Source organism: Centrocercus urophasianus, unplaced genomic scaffold (genome assembly GCF_019232065.1).
Source record: "Centrocercus urophasianus isolate 14NV4802_14NV808 unplaced genomic scaffold, USGS_Curo_1.0 seq_34, whole genome shotgun sequence".
In the NCBI taxonomy this organism is placed as follows: Eukaryota; Metazoa; Chordata; class Aves; order Galliformes; family Phasianidae; genus Centrocercus; species Centrocercus urophasianus.
The window spans coordinates 1797974-1815303 of NW_024884911.1; the positions used below are offsets into that span (position 1 = coordinate 1797974).

At 51.0% G+C, this 17330-nt stretch overlaps 1 protein-coding gene across 1 annotated transcript in view; it reads right to left on the reverse strand.

Moving 5' to 3' along the window:
* The window catches only part of ASTN2 (astrotactin 2), a 257225-nt gene that overhangs the window by 113936 nt on the left and 125959 nt on the right, over positions 1–17330 (reverse strand). Inside the window, exons 11-13 of the mRNA XM_042830923.1 lie at positions 12347–12497; positions 3725–3891; positions 2157–2345 (exon numbers count right to left, since the gene is read on the reverse strand). Coding sequence (XP_042686857.1) covers positions 2157–2345; positions 3725–3891; positions 12347–12497 — 507 coding nt within the window. The remainder of the gene's footprint in view (positions 1–2156; positions 2346–3724; positions 3892–12346; positions 12498–17330) is intronic.

A 17330-nucleotide genomic window follows, 5' to 3' on the forward strand; every position in this document is an offset into this window, starting at 1 on the left:
GCAGCGATGTGGAGAACTCCTCCAAGCAGAAACCTCTACTCCTGCTTCTCCAACAAGTCTGCTGAGCAACTCAATCCACTATAGGCAAAACAACCGCCAGCGGCGCTCCCCCAGCTTGGCATCTGGATCGCAGTGATCTGTACAGTCCCATCCAACCCAAGCCATTCTGTGCTTCTATGATCTCTGCAGGCTGTTGGGTGGCCGAGGGACCACCCAGCCCCGATGGGGTGGAAGTGCTGCTGTAACTCGAGAGGCATTGCTCAGGACACTCTGCGAGAGGCACCGCTACCTCCAGCACAAAGGCTCCCTCCCAGCACCACGCTGACAGGCCAGGCGGATCCAGAATATCCTATTTATTAAAGACACTGAAGATGGAGCAACATGGGAAGCAGACGCCATTCAGAGAACTGTCACATCTGCATAGCTAAAGGATCCCGGCGGTTATAAATCCCTCTAAAATACTCAGCCCCTTGTTCTGATAGCAGGTTCTTGCTCCTACTTTGCAGAAACAGGCTTTTAATCCCTGGTATTAGGCAGCTTCCTGCTATGTTTCAAATGCACCAAATTAAGGGCTTCTCTAACAGCTGGTGTCTTAATGCTCAGAGAGGTTCTTGAATATCTATGAAAATCAGAGGCAAATTACATCTTTTAGTTAATAATTTCTTCTCCATTAACCTCCTTCTCTTCCCTTGTTAGGGGATGATGTAATGGTGCTCCTACCGCAGAGCCCTCCAGCACGCCGGGCTGTGGAGGGATGCAGACGTGCAGGGAGGTGAGCCCTGCTCATTGCCCCCAGAGTGCTGGAAGCCCTTTGGAAGCAAAACTTGTGGCCTCAGAAACGAGGATGAGTCTCCAAGAGCCCTTTCTGACCAGGAAACCTGTATGTTAGAGCCACAGGGCTGGGGTTGGGGTGCCCCATCTGAGCTGGGCAGCTCCCCGATTTGGGAAGCTTATGGACCCCTCACACCCGCTCGACCTTGGAGCTCATGAAACATTTCAGCTCTACGGATCTCTGCTCTGAAGGACCCACAGACCTGCAGCACGAGAGAGGGAGAGAAAGCAGAGAGGAGCCTGCAGGGAAAATTGCCTTCGCGTGCTGTCAATTCTCACTTCCAGCAAAGGCTGCAGCTCTGTTGGCTCCCAGCACTCTGCTGGCTGCCGCTTTCTGCACGCCTCGCTGCTGGTGGAGCCCGTAATTCATCTGCCATCCCCGGAGCAAAAGGGCAGAGTTCAGTGTGAATTCATAGCTAGGAAGGCTTTCACACTCAGCAGGCAAAGAAGTACCCAGCAAAGCAGCAAGGCCAGAGGCAGTAAGCACCCACAACTCAGTTGAAATCACAGGCAGCATCGAGGTCTCAGTGCCCGAATAAGGACAAAAACCTTGGTGTGCTGCAGATGCTGCACAAGAGTGAGGTCTGGGCAGAATATGGGCTGAGCGCTCCCAGCTGAGTCCTCCCCTGACACTGCTCAGCACAAGTGCTATGATAGGTCCACTTAGGTTTGCACCCACTCAAAATGTGACTACATTCAGTAGAAGTGAAAAAAAACACATGGAAGCCCTTCTCTGCTCTCCCGACACCCAGGATCACAGAACCATAAAGGTTCAAAAAGACCTCTGAGATGCCCAAGTCCAACCCCAACCCACCCCACCATGGCACTGACCGTGTCCCTCAGTGCCACATCTCCACCATTCTTGAAGTCCCCCAGGGGCAGTGAGAGATACTGCCTGAGGACACCCCGTGATACGCGACACTCATCTCACTTCACTTTGTCAGTGCTGTTTCTTGTTAAGCCACTGCCACAGCTTCTCCCAGAATTCACTCCCATAAGGCAATTCTTTTTCATGGCACGTGTGATTACATGGCAGAACTCATTGCAGGATGTGGTGAAGATGGAATATATCAACACTCATGGGACAACAAGGCAGAGAAAAGTCCATCAAAGCACTCGGCCAAAGGGACATCCACCAGCACAGGGAAATCCTATGCAGGAAGAATGAACAAACAGGAAAACCATGCAAGCCTGCTGCCCTTGTGCTCTCTTCCCCAAATATCTGCTGGCCAATCAGTCAGAGCTGCTGCCCCTGCACCACCAGACCTTGGTCCCATCTGCCCACCTTGGTATTCCCCTGGATGAGAAGCAGAGTGGGGCCGTACCTGAAAGTCATCTGGAACACCTGGCCCTGGTTGACGTGTTGGCTCCTGTTGTTGTAGCCGTGCAGCATCTCCCCAAAGAGTGTGTCGTTGAACTTGGCATCCGACTTCAGGCACTTGGGGCCCTCGCAGATGTCGGACAGCATGAGGCAGGACTTGCCATCAGGGGCCAGCTTGTACTCCTCCACACACCTGCAAGACCATGAGCTGCATCAGAGGGACCCTGACCTCAACCAGACCCCAAGCCTGGATCCCTGACCTGGATCTCAACCTCAGCCCCTGGGAATCACTCCATGCTGCCGAGCAGAGCTGAGCACATCACTCCTTCCCACAGCCCCCAGTGCCCTCTGATGCAGCTACAGTGCTCCGATGCTCCCCAGCCAAGAGCAAAGCCCAATCTGGAGCTGCTTCCCCTTTTTCCTCACATCAGTGCCCTCCTGCAAGGACACAGCTCTAGCGTGGCTGCTCCCTTGTTCCTTGTTCCTGCTGTCAAGCACCATGTGGGTAAGGCAGGCACTCACCTCCCGCAGTGAGGGAAACTGAGGGGCAATGTGATTCAACTACAGATACCTGCCTTGAGCAGGGATTGTGCAAAACCAAGGGAAAAGATCTCTGCCCTTGGGGACAGATGTCTGAAGTGCCAGCTCTGCCCTGGCGCCCGCTGTGGGCTCAGACAGAGGCCCTGTCCTGCACTCAGGCTCCCTGACCCGGCAGAAGTGGTGCCCATATGGCTTTCCAGCCCCCTCTCAGGCACGACAGAGGCAACGTGCTTTCTGCTGGTGACTCAGCTGCTGCGTGATACCAAACAATAATAATAATAAAAGAGAAAAATGAAGGGATGGGGGGGCGGAGAACAGCCAAACAGCAGCTTTTTGACATGGCCAGCTCCTCCTCAGGGAGCTGTGCTGCACCCACAGGTCACCATCACTTTCCCATTCCTCTCTGTGCTTCTGTCCCACTCTCCCATGAGAAACTCCTTTCCGTGAGACCCTTTTCCCCCTCCTTCACCCCAATCCCTCCCATGAAGACAGGGACGAGGCCGCTGCCAGGTGTTGGCACAGGGATGGATGCACAGCCCCAGGTGGGACGAGATGCTGTGGCTGATGGATGGCAGCTGCTGGGGCCATGCAGAGGGAAGGCTGCTAAGCACCACGCTGCCTTCAGAGCATCCTGCAGCAGGGGAGATTTTCCTGAGAGCAAACGCTACGTTGTGTAGGATTATAGGATCGCGGCCAAAATCAGGGATGAAGCTCTATTTTAAGACAGTCACAAGAGCAGGGGGGAAAAAAAAAAAAAAGGAAAGAAAGAAAGAAAACGAATCCTCCACCTTCCCCCCCCTCCCCTGCAACACGCAATGTACAATTTCTGAGTACGTCTGCAGTGAGTCACAGATCCAACCGTACCATCAGCAGAGCGGGGTGCATCTGCTCACCCCGCTGCCATCGCCTGTGTTTGCTTTTCCCTCAGGCAGAGCAGGTGCCCAATGGAAGTGAGCTCTGCAAGGAGCCCTCCTGCTGGGCATCCACCTCCTGAGAGCACCCGCATGGGAGCGTGGAGGGGGGAGGACTCACCCGCAGAACATGAAGATGGTGCTGGAGGAGGGGTCGTGGGGCAGGGGGAGGGTCTGCTGCAGGCAGAGCTGCTCACAGCCGCCGTTGAAGCCGTCGGAGCAGTCGATGCCTTTGGAGTAATCGTAGCAGCCGGTGCCATCCTTCATGGGCCGCAGGTCCTCGGGGCACTGCGGGGAGAGGGGACACAGTGATGTTACCCCCAGATCCCCGTGTTCGTGTGGTGTGGCCATAACTGCTCTGCGATGGAGGAGCGGGGAGGACGGGACAGCAGCCCCAGTGACTCAGGAGTGCTGGTTCACACAAGCAGGGACCCGGCTCTGAGTTTCAATTTCAGCTCTCCAGCTGGCTTTCCTTGTCCCAGAAGATAAAAGCCAGCAGGCAGCAAATGCTATCAATAAATTGTCACCCAGATTAAAGCACTCTTCTGCTCCGCTCCCGTTATTTATCCCTTCTCACCAAACGTGCGGAAGCACAAACAACAACAAAAAGGCCAATCCTTGAGAAAATACATAAATCTTGCCGAGGAACAGCTCGCAATTAAAAATGCATTATGGAATTTCTTGAAGATGAGTTAGACTGGAGCTCGTACAGGTAGTGATGAAGGCAGGTTATAAATGGCCTCTGTCAAGCAGAAGAAAGGTTATAAAACCACTATGCTTTGTGCTTAAAAAAGAAAATCAATTTTCCATGTGAGCAAAACGCTGTACATATTAATAAAAGTTCAGGAGCCCCTGCACCCCGTGTTTGCTCTCATGGGAAGGGGCCAGTGGTAGCAATCTGCTGGCACAGGGTGTGGGGGAAGTGCTTTGGGGAGAAGGAGGCAGCTCCTGTCCCCTCTGAACACCCGCATCGCTCCCAAAAAGCTGGGAGCAGGAAGCTGTCTGGCTGCATACACGGAATAAATATGAAGGAGGAGAGGATACTCAGAACAATCTGTGCTTTTTGCTGCTGAGCTGCCTGGGAAGCAAGATCGAGATAAGTGTGGTTGTGACTCCGTGTACATCATACTTATCTACTGCAGGCTCCCCTGCATCTGCGGCCCCAGGGTACAACGAGAGCTGTGCAAACTGGCAGGGGAGCATCTCCACCAGGACACGTGGCACCATAGCAGTGTTCCTGTTCCCAAGCCAGGTGTGTGATACAGCACTTCCTGGGGTGCCCTCAGGGATGCTGATGGGAGCTGCCAGGAGCTGAAGTCAGCAGGCTGAGCTCTGCACCCTGCCCAGCCCACAGGGCAAAGCCATGGCTCTTTCCCTGGGACTGGGTTAGTGGGTCATGCAGGGCCCTCCCTACCTCACCCTGCTCTGCTCAAGGAGACCCCTTGGGATGTCCCTGTTCTGCTTTTAATCACTAGCAATCATGCTTGGCTACTGTTTGTAATTGTGCATCCTAATATGCATTAATTATGGCATGCTAATAGCTCAGCAGGAAATGTGCAAACGAAAGCATCCCTGCATCCGTCCCCATCCTGGCCATCCAGCAGCTGCTAATGGGGCTCCCTGGGGACAGAAAGCTGTGCTCCTCTTTGGGGACAAGGAAATGGAGGCAGCAAGCAAACCAAGCAGGCACAATGCAGGGGGTGAGAACCAGCCCCAGGGCTGGGAGTTTTCTCCTGCAGGATATCAACAGCTCCAGCAGAAAACAGTGGATGGAGAGCAGCTGGCACAAGGAAACTTCCTGCAGGTCTGCCTGTCCACCAAGCAAAGGATTTGCAGTCAGGATACCCTGCTGTTAGAACTGAGAACTCCAGAGCCCATTTGGGTGCCTCTCTGCTCTTGCCCACAGGCTGAGAGAGTCAGAACTACCCAGAAAAACACTGTGTGCACCAACCTGGCCTCCCTGTGCTCCTTACAAAAACAGCACTTGCTCTGTGTGTTCTGGGCTTTTATAAAGGACCATATCTACTATTGCTGACATTGATTTGTCTGGCTTGGGCAGCAGAGAACCAATAATTACGGAGAGTTTTAATCAATCCCACATCAATTCAGCTGCAGTTCAATTTGTGATCTGCCTTGGCAGTGACACAGGATGGGGGGCTGTGTCTGAAAATGATTAGAAAATCAATAAGTAACTCGGCCAATAATTCTGTCTGTGAGCTCAGAGATGACACGTCCCACCCCGTTCCATTGGGGAAGCCAGCATGGAAATTGAATTCTCTGTTGGATCCAGGGAGTCAAAGGATCCCAGCACCCACCAGCTCCAGGGATTCCCTTGTTACATCAGCATGGCTCATGACACAGGCGCTGAGCACCCTGACCTAGCTGTGTCCCTGTTCAGTGCAGGGAGTTGGACCAGATGGCTTTTTGAGGCCTCTTCCAACTCAAATGATTCTAGGATTATGATGGAACCAAGGGATCTCACTCCAGTCTGTCAGTCCATGCTTCACGGGGATACGAGCAACAGAAACCTCGCAGTGGTGCTTGGTCCAGGCTGCAGAAAGGAAAGAGGAGATGGAGAGAGACTGCAGCTTGCCACTGCCTTGGAAAGCCACAAAGGCATCACTGTGCCAATGCAATTCCAGTGTCCTGCAGATCCACGTGGGTCACTACAGGAATCACAGAGCCACTGAGATCAGAAAAGACCTTTGAGATACACATGCATGAAACGCGCTGGTTTCTCTGTGATGATGGTTCACTCTCAAAATTGCTCTTGGGATTGGAAAGAAAGCTGAGCTTCTTGTTTCCTTGTGCATTCTCAAACAGATAACACAGATTCTGCAGACAGAATGTGACAAAGCCACAAAGCCACAGCCCAGCTCCTGCCAGTGAATTTGGGAAGGCAGAGCCGAGGGCAGCTTGGTGCGTGCTCTGCTGATGGCACGGATGGACATCAGCCCACTGTCCTTGTTTGCACCAGGCAGAGCCCGAGGTCCTGCTCTTTGTCACTGCTGTCAGCAAAACAGACTCCAAGCACACGCAGGGAGCACAGATGCTGAATAAGAACACGTTATTTTTACCTGGTTCTCAGAGCAGCGTGCTTTGTTCCCTTTGAAATGATGTCACCAGGGTGCCATGGAGCAGCAGCGGGTGCAGGACCGTGTGGTTTTGGAGACCCCAAGCTGCTGAATCGCTGGCCCAAACCAAACGGGATCCCCCTGACCCACACTGTCACCCCATCAGGACCTCGCCAGGTGACAGGACATCACTGTGTGACACCACGGAGCCACGTCCTGCCAACCAGAGCCCCATCCTCAGCCAAGGCAGGGCAGACGCACTGCGAGGCAGCCCCTTCCCAGTGTAAAGGCAGCCAGCATCCACCACAATCTGCACAAGACTGTTGCTTAGGAAAACATCTATCTGGATTGTTTGTGCTAGTGAGTAAAGGCCCTTTCTTTTCTTTCTCTTTTACAAAGATCATTAGCAGCGAGACGGGCGATGGGGTCACTGGAAACAAAACGTGTGTCTCATTACCGACGCGATTCCTCCCGAGAGGAGCCAGCTCTGCCCAGCACTGCCTGCTCACAGCTCCGCTCATCTTCTCTGTTAGTTAAAAAAAAAAAGAATATTTAATAAAGTGTTTTGGTAAAGAGTAAAGCGTGCTTTTTATTATTCTGCTCTGTTTTCTCAATATTAGCAGCCTTTTTGTCAGGCATTTCTCCCACACGGGCTTCTGCTTCTGCCTGACTTGACATGAGCTGGGGATCCCGTACCCGTGGCATGGAGGTGAGGACCCAGTCCTGCACCCAGGGGGGCCGTGGGGTCAATGGGAGTTTAATTTGCAATGCCAAACCCAACCACAACATGCTCAGATAGTCAGAGCACCAATGGAATAGATCCTCTATACTGGATGGACAGACAGACAGGCAGTGTACCAAACCATTATCCTGAGGTCACAGCTTTCCCTCCTACCCCCCAGAGCAGTGTGGGGCTCCAGCACTGGGTGTGAAAGAGTCCAACGGCACTAATGAACTCACCTTCGTTAGACACATTCTTCCTCAGCACTGAAGAACTTCTCCAGTGGGAAACAAAACCATTAATCCAGGGTACTGCTGAGGCACCAGCAAGTGCCAGTGTTTTAATGAGCTCTGAACTATGCGCTGGCATGTATTTCATTTGCTTGTTGGAGCTCAGAAATGATACAAACACATTAAATCCCTTTGTGTCCATATATATATTTAGTCAGCTTTGGCTCGCGCTGCTTCTGCCTCTCTGGATCTGAAGGGGCTTTGTGTGCCCCTTTCTCTCTGGGGCCATCCTTCCATTCATTACCTCCCTGGGCAGCAATGTCCTCACCCCCCCAGAGCCTCGCTGCAGGGAACATCCTTCCCAAAGGGCAACATTACAACCGTTTGCTGAAATAACAGTCATTATCTTCCTACTCTTTTCTCCCTGCTTCGTTTTCCATCTCAAGATCATCAGTCATTATTTTAGCTTCAGAAAATCAAACCCATCTGTTCTGCAGGTTCCAAAGCATGTGCAGTGGTAGCTCACATCCTCAGTGTGTCCCCAGGATGCCTTGCCAGCATATTTTGGAGCACACTATCAGCTCCTGCCCACTGGGGCGCTTGCTGCCCATGACACAAGGGAGCCTGGCACCACCAGAACCCTTTGGGAGACCAGAAATTCAACTACAGATTCATCTGACCTCAGGAAACAGCCTGGGCACAAAGTTACACACCAAAATCAAGGACTGAAGCCAAAGGCAAGGACCCAAACCAAAGCCCAGGAGCCAAGTCAAAGCCAAGGACCCAAACCAAGTGTGATACGACCAGAACACAGAGCAACCCAATCTGCCGTGGTGCAGAGGGAAGAGGTGCCAACTGGTGACCTCTATGGAATGCCATTGCAAAAGCCAACACAAAAGATGGGATTTTATCATCTCAGTCACCTCCTTTCAGCACTGAGACCTCCAGCTCACCTCAGTGCCTCCATCTCAACAGCACCAGGGGTTTCTGCTCCCACCCATAATATACATAAGTAGTAATCTTCTGCTTCGAGGAGCCAGCAAAACTTAAAGGGGATTAGAAGAGAATGGTTTCCTCCTCATCTCCCTCCCCTGCGTGTTGTGCATCTCCACATAATTAGCTAGGTGCCTCTTAAGGCAGGGACGGATGAGTTTTTATTTTTCAATGAACAATTGTCTGTCAGAAAATGCAGATTTGATGTAGCTTAAGTGCTTTATGGGATTCCATCAATTACATCTCAAAATTCACTGGGAAATTAGAAAAGCGTTTAATTTTGACAAGGTTGAAATGTTTTGGTTTCCACTGCTTTATTTTGTTTTTATTTCAGGTTGAACACTGGGATAATGTAACATATGACATAAAACTCCAGATGATAATGCTGGAATGAAACATTTCCCCCTCCTGCATAGGACAGAGATGTTTTGAACCAACACAGTCTGGAATTTGCAGACGTGGGGCATTTCTGCACAGTTTTTTGGGGCTGGAACTGCCAACACCCAGTGTCCCCAAGGAACATCAGCTCTCAACCCCACTCACTTCATTTCCAAATACTCCCATGCTCTCCTTCGTCCCAGGAAGCCCCAGGACGACTTGGGCAGGCAGCAGGAGAGCAGAGAGCCCATTGGCCTTCTCTCACTTCTAATCTCACTTCTCTGTGAATTGGTTACCCTCTTAAATTAAACCATTTCTCTGCAGTGCTTTGCAGCAGCTGAGGAGCAGCCCTTATTTTGGTGTGGAAGGGAGCAAAAGGGGAGGATTAGATCCAGACAGGCTGAGCTCAGGCTTATACGCCTGTGTGGACCATGCCAAATTCTCTTCTTTCTGTGTCTGAAAAGGCCAGGAGAAGCACAGCACAGGTGTCACAGTGTGGGCCACAATGCAATTAAGAAACCATCTCCCTTCCGCATACTGTGGAGCCAAACGTTCTCCTAGCTGATGGGTTGTCCCCATAGCCATGAAGAAGATCAGTTTATATTGTGCTTGCAGCCAAATTGTTTATATTAGAAACACCTTTCTTCTAGCAGGACTTCAGCCTGAAATGATGCTTGATGAGGCATGGTACAGGAACCATGCACACCATCACGGTCACCTTGCTGGGGTGGCAGAGACAAGTAATGGGAGCATTGGCATCTGTGAGCAAACCCCAGCCAAGTGACAGGTGGGGAAACCTGAGTTTTAGCCACATTGCAGGTGTTCCCTTCATTCCCTCAGGTCCAATTCACAGCATTTCAACTTAAATTATAAATGAGCAACATGCAAGGGTCAGGCCCTCTCCCTCCTCCTGCATCCTTTCCCTCCTGGCTAGCAGCTACCCACGTGCTGGACGGAGGGCTCAGTGATATACATTTCTCTATCAGCAATAAACAACCTGTCTTGTTCCTCCCCTACGGTTCCTCCTGGTTTGCTGTGGTCCTGGAAGCTCGCACAGCTGCACTCAAGACCCATTGGGTCTAGAGATGCTCACTGGGGTTTTGTTTTCCTTGGGAAGTGATTGTGGCATCCCCTGACTGACAGCAGCTCTGGGTACAGCAAGGAGAAGTGGGATGTAAACAGACACAGAGTTTGGGGGTTGCTCTGCTATTCTGCAAGGTAGAGCTCAGAGCCAAGGCACCATTTAACAGTTCCAAACAAAGGTCACAGCGAGGTGGCAACCCGTGCTTCTTGTAATTACCCAAGCAATAAAAAGCCTCCGATAAGTAAAGAACTGCAGAAGAGCATTATGCACGAACGCCACCTACTGGGTACAAGGAAAAATAACAGAACAAAAACACGAGAAAGGTGAAAAGAGCCCTGTGGGAAGCGGGCTCAGAACCCTGGGTCCGTGCACTGAGGCTTCAATGGAACAATGTGCTCGGGTCTCATTCAGAAACCCAAAGAGCCTCAACCAACACCTGCAGGCAACTGCCCCGACACTTGCCCATGTCCTCTAAAGGCCAAGCAGTTGGGTAATGGCAGGGAACGTTCTGCTGAAAGCCCCAAGATAAATGCATCCTCCATCCTTGCAGAATTACTGGAAGCTGTGCTAAGGGCACGAAGGAACTGGTAACAGATGATGATTATAAATAAAAGGAGTAAGAAATCTTTGAGATTTGTGCTGTTCCCTGGTCGAGCTGCGAGGCTCCAGCTCTGCTGTGTATTAATTGCTTACAAGCCCACATGTATATTTTATGCTCGGTACCTGCCTGGAACATTTGTTGGATTTAGCCTTGATTGATGAACCACTGATTATATACTTCTGTGGTCCTCAGCAAATTAATAAACTGTTGACTGGTAAAGATTAACAACATGTCATGATTTGAGAAACAGTGTCCAGAGTAAAGCTGAAGAAAACCTAGCGCTAAAATGAGCAGGCGAGTGCTCCCTGAACTCTATAAAAAGGGGACAGTTTAATTAAATTACATCCCGATATTGCCCATAGCACTCACCAAATTGGCAAATTGAGTTCACGGCAGTTCAGCTTTAAAACTAACTGACATTCCTGCAAATGTACAGCAAACGAGCCCATCCCTCCCGGCACCGCGAGAGATGCTGTCACCAAATGACTGTGGCCGAGGGGACACAAGGGTGAAGCTGGGTTACCAACCCAGCTCCCATCACCTGCAACCTCAACCCGTGCCATGAACACAGCCCACAGGGGAGCCTGGGTGGAGGAACCATTGCTTTATGCCTTTTTTCCCCTGGAGGGAATGGCCACGTTTCTCACAGCGCTGCAATTCCTGGGCTCCTGGGGAGCAGGATGGACCTTGAGGTGATTTCCCCTCTTTCCTGCCGGATGTGTTTTGTTCCCTTTAAAACCAGTCCCATTGAACCATTACAAAAGCCAGGGGGGCTGTTTTCCCTCAGTGATGTGGTTTTCAATTTCTGCCTCTCCGTGTGCCGCCGTGGTGAGCGCTGCGCCTGTAATTTATTGACAATTTCTATCTTAATATACCCTGACTTTTAAAAAGAGGCGTCTCTTCCCAGAGGCACAGGGCAATCAGAGCCCCGATTGTTTCTGACAGCGTCTGCGAGGCACAATTAGTTTGCAGAGCAAAATAACGGTGGGAAAAAGAAAGAAAAAAAAAGGGGGAAAAAGAAACAATAAAAAGATATGCCAGAAACAGAGCCCCTCCCTGGGAAGGGGTAAAGGAAGAGAACAAAAGGAAACAACGATCGCAAAAGAAAGCAGAAAAGGGAGAGGAATAGGAAGGAGGAGACAGCAGGCGCTGCGGGGCCGGGTGCTGCCGGTGACACATCAGGCTGTCGTGCTAAATGGCCTTAACAAGCAATTGGAGAAGGGGATAATGAAAATGCCGCCCCGGAGACGGCACCACTCCAGTCTGACCTTTCCAGGCTGCTGCCGTGTGTAAACATCTTCAATAAATAAAGAGACACTTAACTCCTGCCTCGGAGGGGGGACGGGCTGAGCCTGCAGAGCCAGGGCTGGGACAGCAGGTGATGTCCCTCCTGCTACAGGCACAGCGGGCAGCCCCACAGGCACCTCCCCACCAGGCACAAATTCCGTCTTATCCTTCTGGCTTTTCCACACGCAATCCCCAAATCCCCAGCCCCAAAGTCCCTAAGGCAAACTTCCCACCTGGGATTCACTGCCAAGAGGGGACGGGGCAGCAGCCAGCACCGCACACATCCATCCCTCCGGGCATTGCTGTAGGCAGCAAGCAGTGCGTGCCCCCAGGCAATGCAGGCAGCAAGCAGTGCGTGCCCCCAGCTGTACGTACCACGCAGCCTGTCGAATCCACCTGGCGATCCGAAACGCACTTGAAGTTGCGGGTGCAGCCGCCGTTGTTGCGGGAGCAGTCCCGGACCGGCCCAAAAGAGGAGAGCAAATCATTGATGGTTTCAAAGTAGGTGGACAGCATCGCTTCTTCCCTTGGAGAGAAAAGGCACCGTTAGAGGCAGCAGGAGGGGCAGGGAGCGGCAGCACGCAGCATGGCACTGCCTTATCTCACCCACAGAGGTGAAATCATGGCGTTGTGATGGAAACCCACCTAGAGGAAGTTTGCCAAGACAATGAGGAGTCTACGGTCTTGCTGTGTGTTTACATAATTTGCTGTGTAACTTTGACATCCTTGACCAAAACCAACCTGCTCTGAGTATGCCTACGTCATTTTCATGCAAACAAGAGGCCTTGTTAGCATCACTGATGTGAATCCAACCCCCTGCTAACCAACAGTAAATCCACAACAGCGAAACTCCTGGCTGTGCTACACCCGAGCCAAGCCTCCCAAGCCCCGCGCCTCACTCAGCACACGGGGATTCCCTATAGGAATTAAAGCCACACAAACTCAGCTTAGTGTTTCCTGGGATGTGGCTGGGGGCCTGGGCTCTGTCCCAGGGCTGTGGGCTGCAGCTCTGTGCTGCACACCCCAGGCACAGCTGTGATCTTCCCTAAGCGAGCACGAAGCACAAACCCCAACGAATTCAATGACCGCTGAAAGACTTGAGTTGCTCCCAGCCCTGCCTCGCTGTGCTGCGCACACAGCAGATTTTGTCTGTGACAAAGCACTCCTGCACTTCTTTCTGCTGGGTTCCGGCAAAGGGAATGCAGATGCTTATTGAGAGCTTTGAGCATCTCCAAGGTATTTTTCATCTTCAAAGCACACTGTATATGTTAACAGATTGCTGCAACGCACCGTGGGCTCCAGATCCGGTCCCCATCTCACCAGCAGTGCAGACACACAGGAGACAAAGCATTTACCCAAGGTCACAGGAGAAGGCAGTGATGGAGACAGACTTGACCTCCGCAGGGTATTTATGAGATCGTTATACACTGAAGGCTGCAAATAAACACTGACCCTTGTGGCCTTAAAGCACCCACGAGACAGTGTGGGCAGCCACACAGCGCTCTGAGCTTCCCCTGCAGCATCCCCCAATGGCACCTGAAACCCATGCAATGACCCAGTGCCCACTGGATTTGGGGTTTTATTGCAGAAACCTGGCAAGAAAACAGCAGAGGAAGAATATTCAGCAGTCCCTGAGGATCAGCACCACGTTCCTGTCGGAGGAGGGACTCGCGCCGTCACGCTCACGCACGCAGCCCCACCAACACTGTGCCTCCAAAAAACCATGACTCAGGCATTGAGAAAAAAAATGGTAAAGAGATTGGCAGGAAAATGATGAGGTTTTAAAAATAAATCAATCATCAGGAGGGCTCTTTTCTTACTTTGCTTTCTGCTTTCTGAGCCTTTAGGGTGTAACCAAGTTTCTTCCTGAAAACACGACGGCTTGAAATTATCCAATGACAAACCCAACATAATGAAGCCCTGCGCTGTTTTCAGGTCAGATGTTCAGATTTCCCTTGGATTCTAGAAGGACTCACCACCTGTGCTGCCCACTTTCACCCCAATTAATGTTTCCCAATTAACTTTTCCCTCTCAATGATCATGTTTCCCATATTCCCCCTCTCTTGGCCCATTTCCTAGATTTTGCAGCATATTTGGAGCTCAATCTCCCTCTGTACTTTCTTGGTCATGTTTCAAATGTCTTTAGAGGCCCTTTTCTATTAGCACTCTGTTCCCACTAGAATTTGCAGCTCCTCCAAAGTGAGGCAGTGAGAAAGGCAGAATACATTAGATCAGGGTGCGTATATCGGCGGAGGGAAGAGGGAACAGAAAGGCCATATTATTCATTAACCAAAAATGCTGCTTATAAACATAGAGAGATATTTTCTTTTTTAAATAAAAATACAACAACCGTGACAACTCTCCCTCCACCCACCTGGAAAGCTCAGCTCCATCTGGGGCCAGATGCTCAGCCCACATCGATGCAGTGCTTGCATAATGCCAAGCTGGAAGCCCAAACCAACGGCTGCTCGTGCCCTGGGGCAGTGGGAATCTGCTCTTTGACATGGGGCCTGGCACAGCAGATCCCCATAGGTGAGCCCGAACGAGTCATTACACATCTTAACATATTAGCTGCCCAAGGAGGCAGGGAAACACAGATGGAGGTGCGTGTTGCAATGTTCCCATGCTCCTCTATCTCCCCCAGCCCTGTCCTTGGCGCTCCTGGGGTTGCCAAATGGATGCTGCAGCTTCCTATAAGGGAAAAGGGGTGAGTTTTGCACGGACATTGCATCCCCTAAGCTGGAGGCCTGCTGGGAAGGAGACGGGGCTGCTCCCCACCAGCGTGGAGGGGACATCAAGTCCTCTAGAAAAGGGTGCTTAGGAGTGCGTGAGCCCATTCCTAATGCCAGCTTCTCCCCACAAGCACATTTCTGAGCCATGCAAATTCCTGCTCCAACTCCCAGCCCTCCCAAATGACACACACCAGCCAAACACACTCTCCTCTCCACTACAACCCTCTGATCGTACGCCATGCCTTGGTAAAACCTGCTCTTCTGACGACTTATTTCACAGGTTTGGTCCACGTGATGCTCAGCAGCCCTGCTCTCCATCACCACACAGCTCCTGCACCCACCCCGTGCCACTTCCCATCACCTGCGTATTGAATCACTCGAAAAAGCTTTTGTCTTCAATCCCATCACAGCCCTCTGTCCTTCTCCTTTGCTCCAGGACCTCATTAATGAAGCAGATTCAGCGACAAATATTGCTGTGGGTTATTTATTCATGAAATATCAACACCATGCAATTCTCAAGGCCTCCAAAGTACTCAACTCTGAATAAGCTCCTGAGCATCACAGTGACTCTTCTCTCCAGCTCATTCTGGAAGGGGATTAGTGGGTGTTATTCAGCTTAGCTGCCCCTTTTTAGTGCCTGCTAATGGTCAAAGGCTTCAGCTCTTACAGGGTTAAACATAGTTGAGAAAAACAAGGAACAAAAGGATGCCAGTTGGAACTAAGCTTGTGCTTTGCAATCATGCAAGCTTTGCCCTTTTCCCTTTAATCTCTCATTTCCTTCAGCCTTCCTCCCTTGGGACGTCTCACCTAAGGACAGATTTACCCAGAGCAGTAGCTGAAGTTCCACCTGGGCCAGGGGACTTCATTCCCCCCACGCAAAACACTCTCAGGACCTCATGTGCTCTCAGACCCACTCCCATCCTTTCTGCTCCTTTCCTCTTTCCCCTCTCATCTCCTTTCCCTCTGCTAAAGCAGCCATGCTGTTCCTCTGGGGGCTTCCCTGCTCTGGAGCTACAACTGAAGACCCTGAAGTCTCACCCGCATCACTTTGTTTCGCAGCTCTACCCACAGCCCTGTGTTTTCTCTTCTTCTTGCTCAAGCTGAGGAACCAAGGCAACAAGCAATGTGAATTAAAGGTGCTTGCCACTGCTGGGTGGCCAACTTCAGATGCTTGCAGTTATTTTTAGTGCTTGTAGCACTTCAGACATTCACAGACCATTCCAGTAAAGCTGCATTGTAGCACAGGCTCAGCTTTCTTTATAAAGAGCCGTGCTGTTAAACCCCCAAATTACAACAAACGTGCAATAAGTAATCGCCTGCACCCCAAGCCAGCCCCACAGCAGGGACAGCCCCACACTGGTAGAGCTGAGCTGCACTGGGAAGGCATGCATGGTGCTGGGAGGCCACAGGGCAGCCCCAAAGGCATTGGCAGCCTTTACCTTACGGATTTGTGGTCAAGCAACGTGTAGATGTTGTACAGAGGGACACAGGCTCGTAGGAAATGTTGGTGATAGGGTTGGCCTGCATGGTCTTGGAGGTCTTTTCCAGCCTTGGTGGTTCTGTGATTCTCTGACTTTGCAGTTTTGAACTTCAAGTGCTGCATTTCCTAAAGTGGTGCACGACGTGTGGCTATGGAGCAGATTTATTATTTTATGTAAAGAGATGAGTTTCTCACGTACCCACGGGCATTTTTCAGTCGTTCTAACAGTGGTGGGAGGTTTGAAGACAAGCTGTCATCCAGGCTAGGTCCTAAACTGGGAGAGCTCCTCCTTACTTGGGTGACACCAGAGACAGCACTCAGTGGAGCTACCTGTCACACATTGCCGAGGAGCTGCTTACTATCAGTTTTCCTGATAGCACATTTCTTGCAGTAAAGCTATAATAAACACTTGCAAAAAAAAAAAAAAAGCAAAAAAAAAAGCTCTCCAAAAAACCTTGAGGTTGAAAGTGCGAAGCATTTCCTACCACGCTTCAATAACTTGCTGGAGAGTCAATAAAACCAGCGCTCCATCGGAGTGTTTTGAAGCTCGCCTTGGCAACCACAAGGACCAGAAATTTAATTAAAGCAAAACAAAACAAACAAACAGCACACAACAAAAGCAAGCTGACAAAGCCCATCCTGCAATGCACATGTCCTGGGGCTGCTGGGCCATGTTGCAGGGCTCAGCCCTTCCACACCGGGCACACATCCCTGCTGGCTGTGCACCTTCCCCAGGTTCCTTGTTAGCTTCACCAGGTGCTAATTACTCCAGGCAGGGAGATGACTTTCCCTCTTTTGAAGGTGCCCAACACTTATGAAACTATTTTCTTCCTTTCACACAAACACAGAGCCCCAGATCTCAGTGATATCGGTACAATTGCTCCTAAAACCTCAGCTACTGCTCTCAGCTGGCTGTTCCAAATTACTTCAGAGCAATCCGCTTTCCTCGGTTGACTGTATCAGCAGCGAGAGACAGACATACCTAATTTAGTTGTATTAGCTTTTGTTATTAACTACAAGGGCACCACAATTATCCAAGATGAGCCTGACCCTTCCCTTCCCTTCCCTTCCCTTCCCTTCCCTTCCCTTCCCTTCCCTTCCCTTCCCTTCCCTTCCCTTCCCTTCCCTTCCCTTCCCTTCCCTTCCC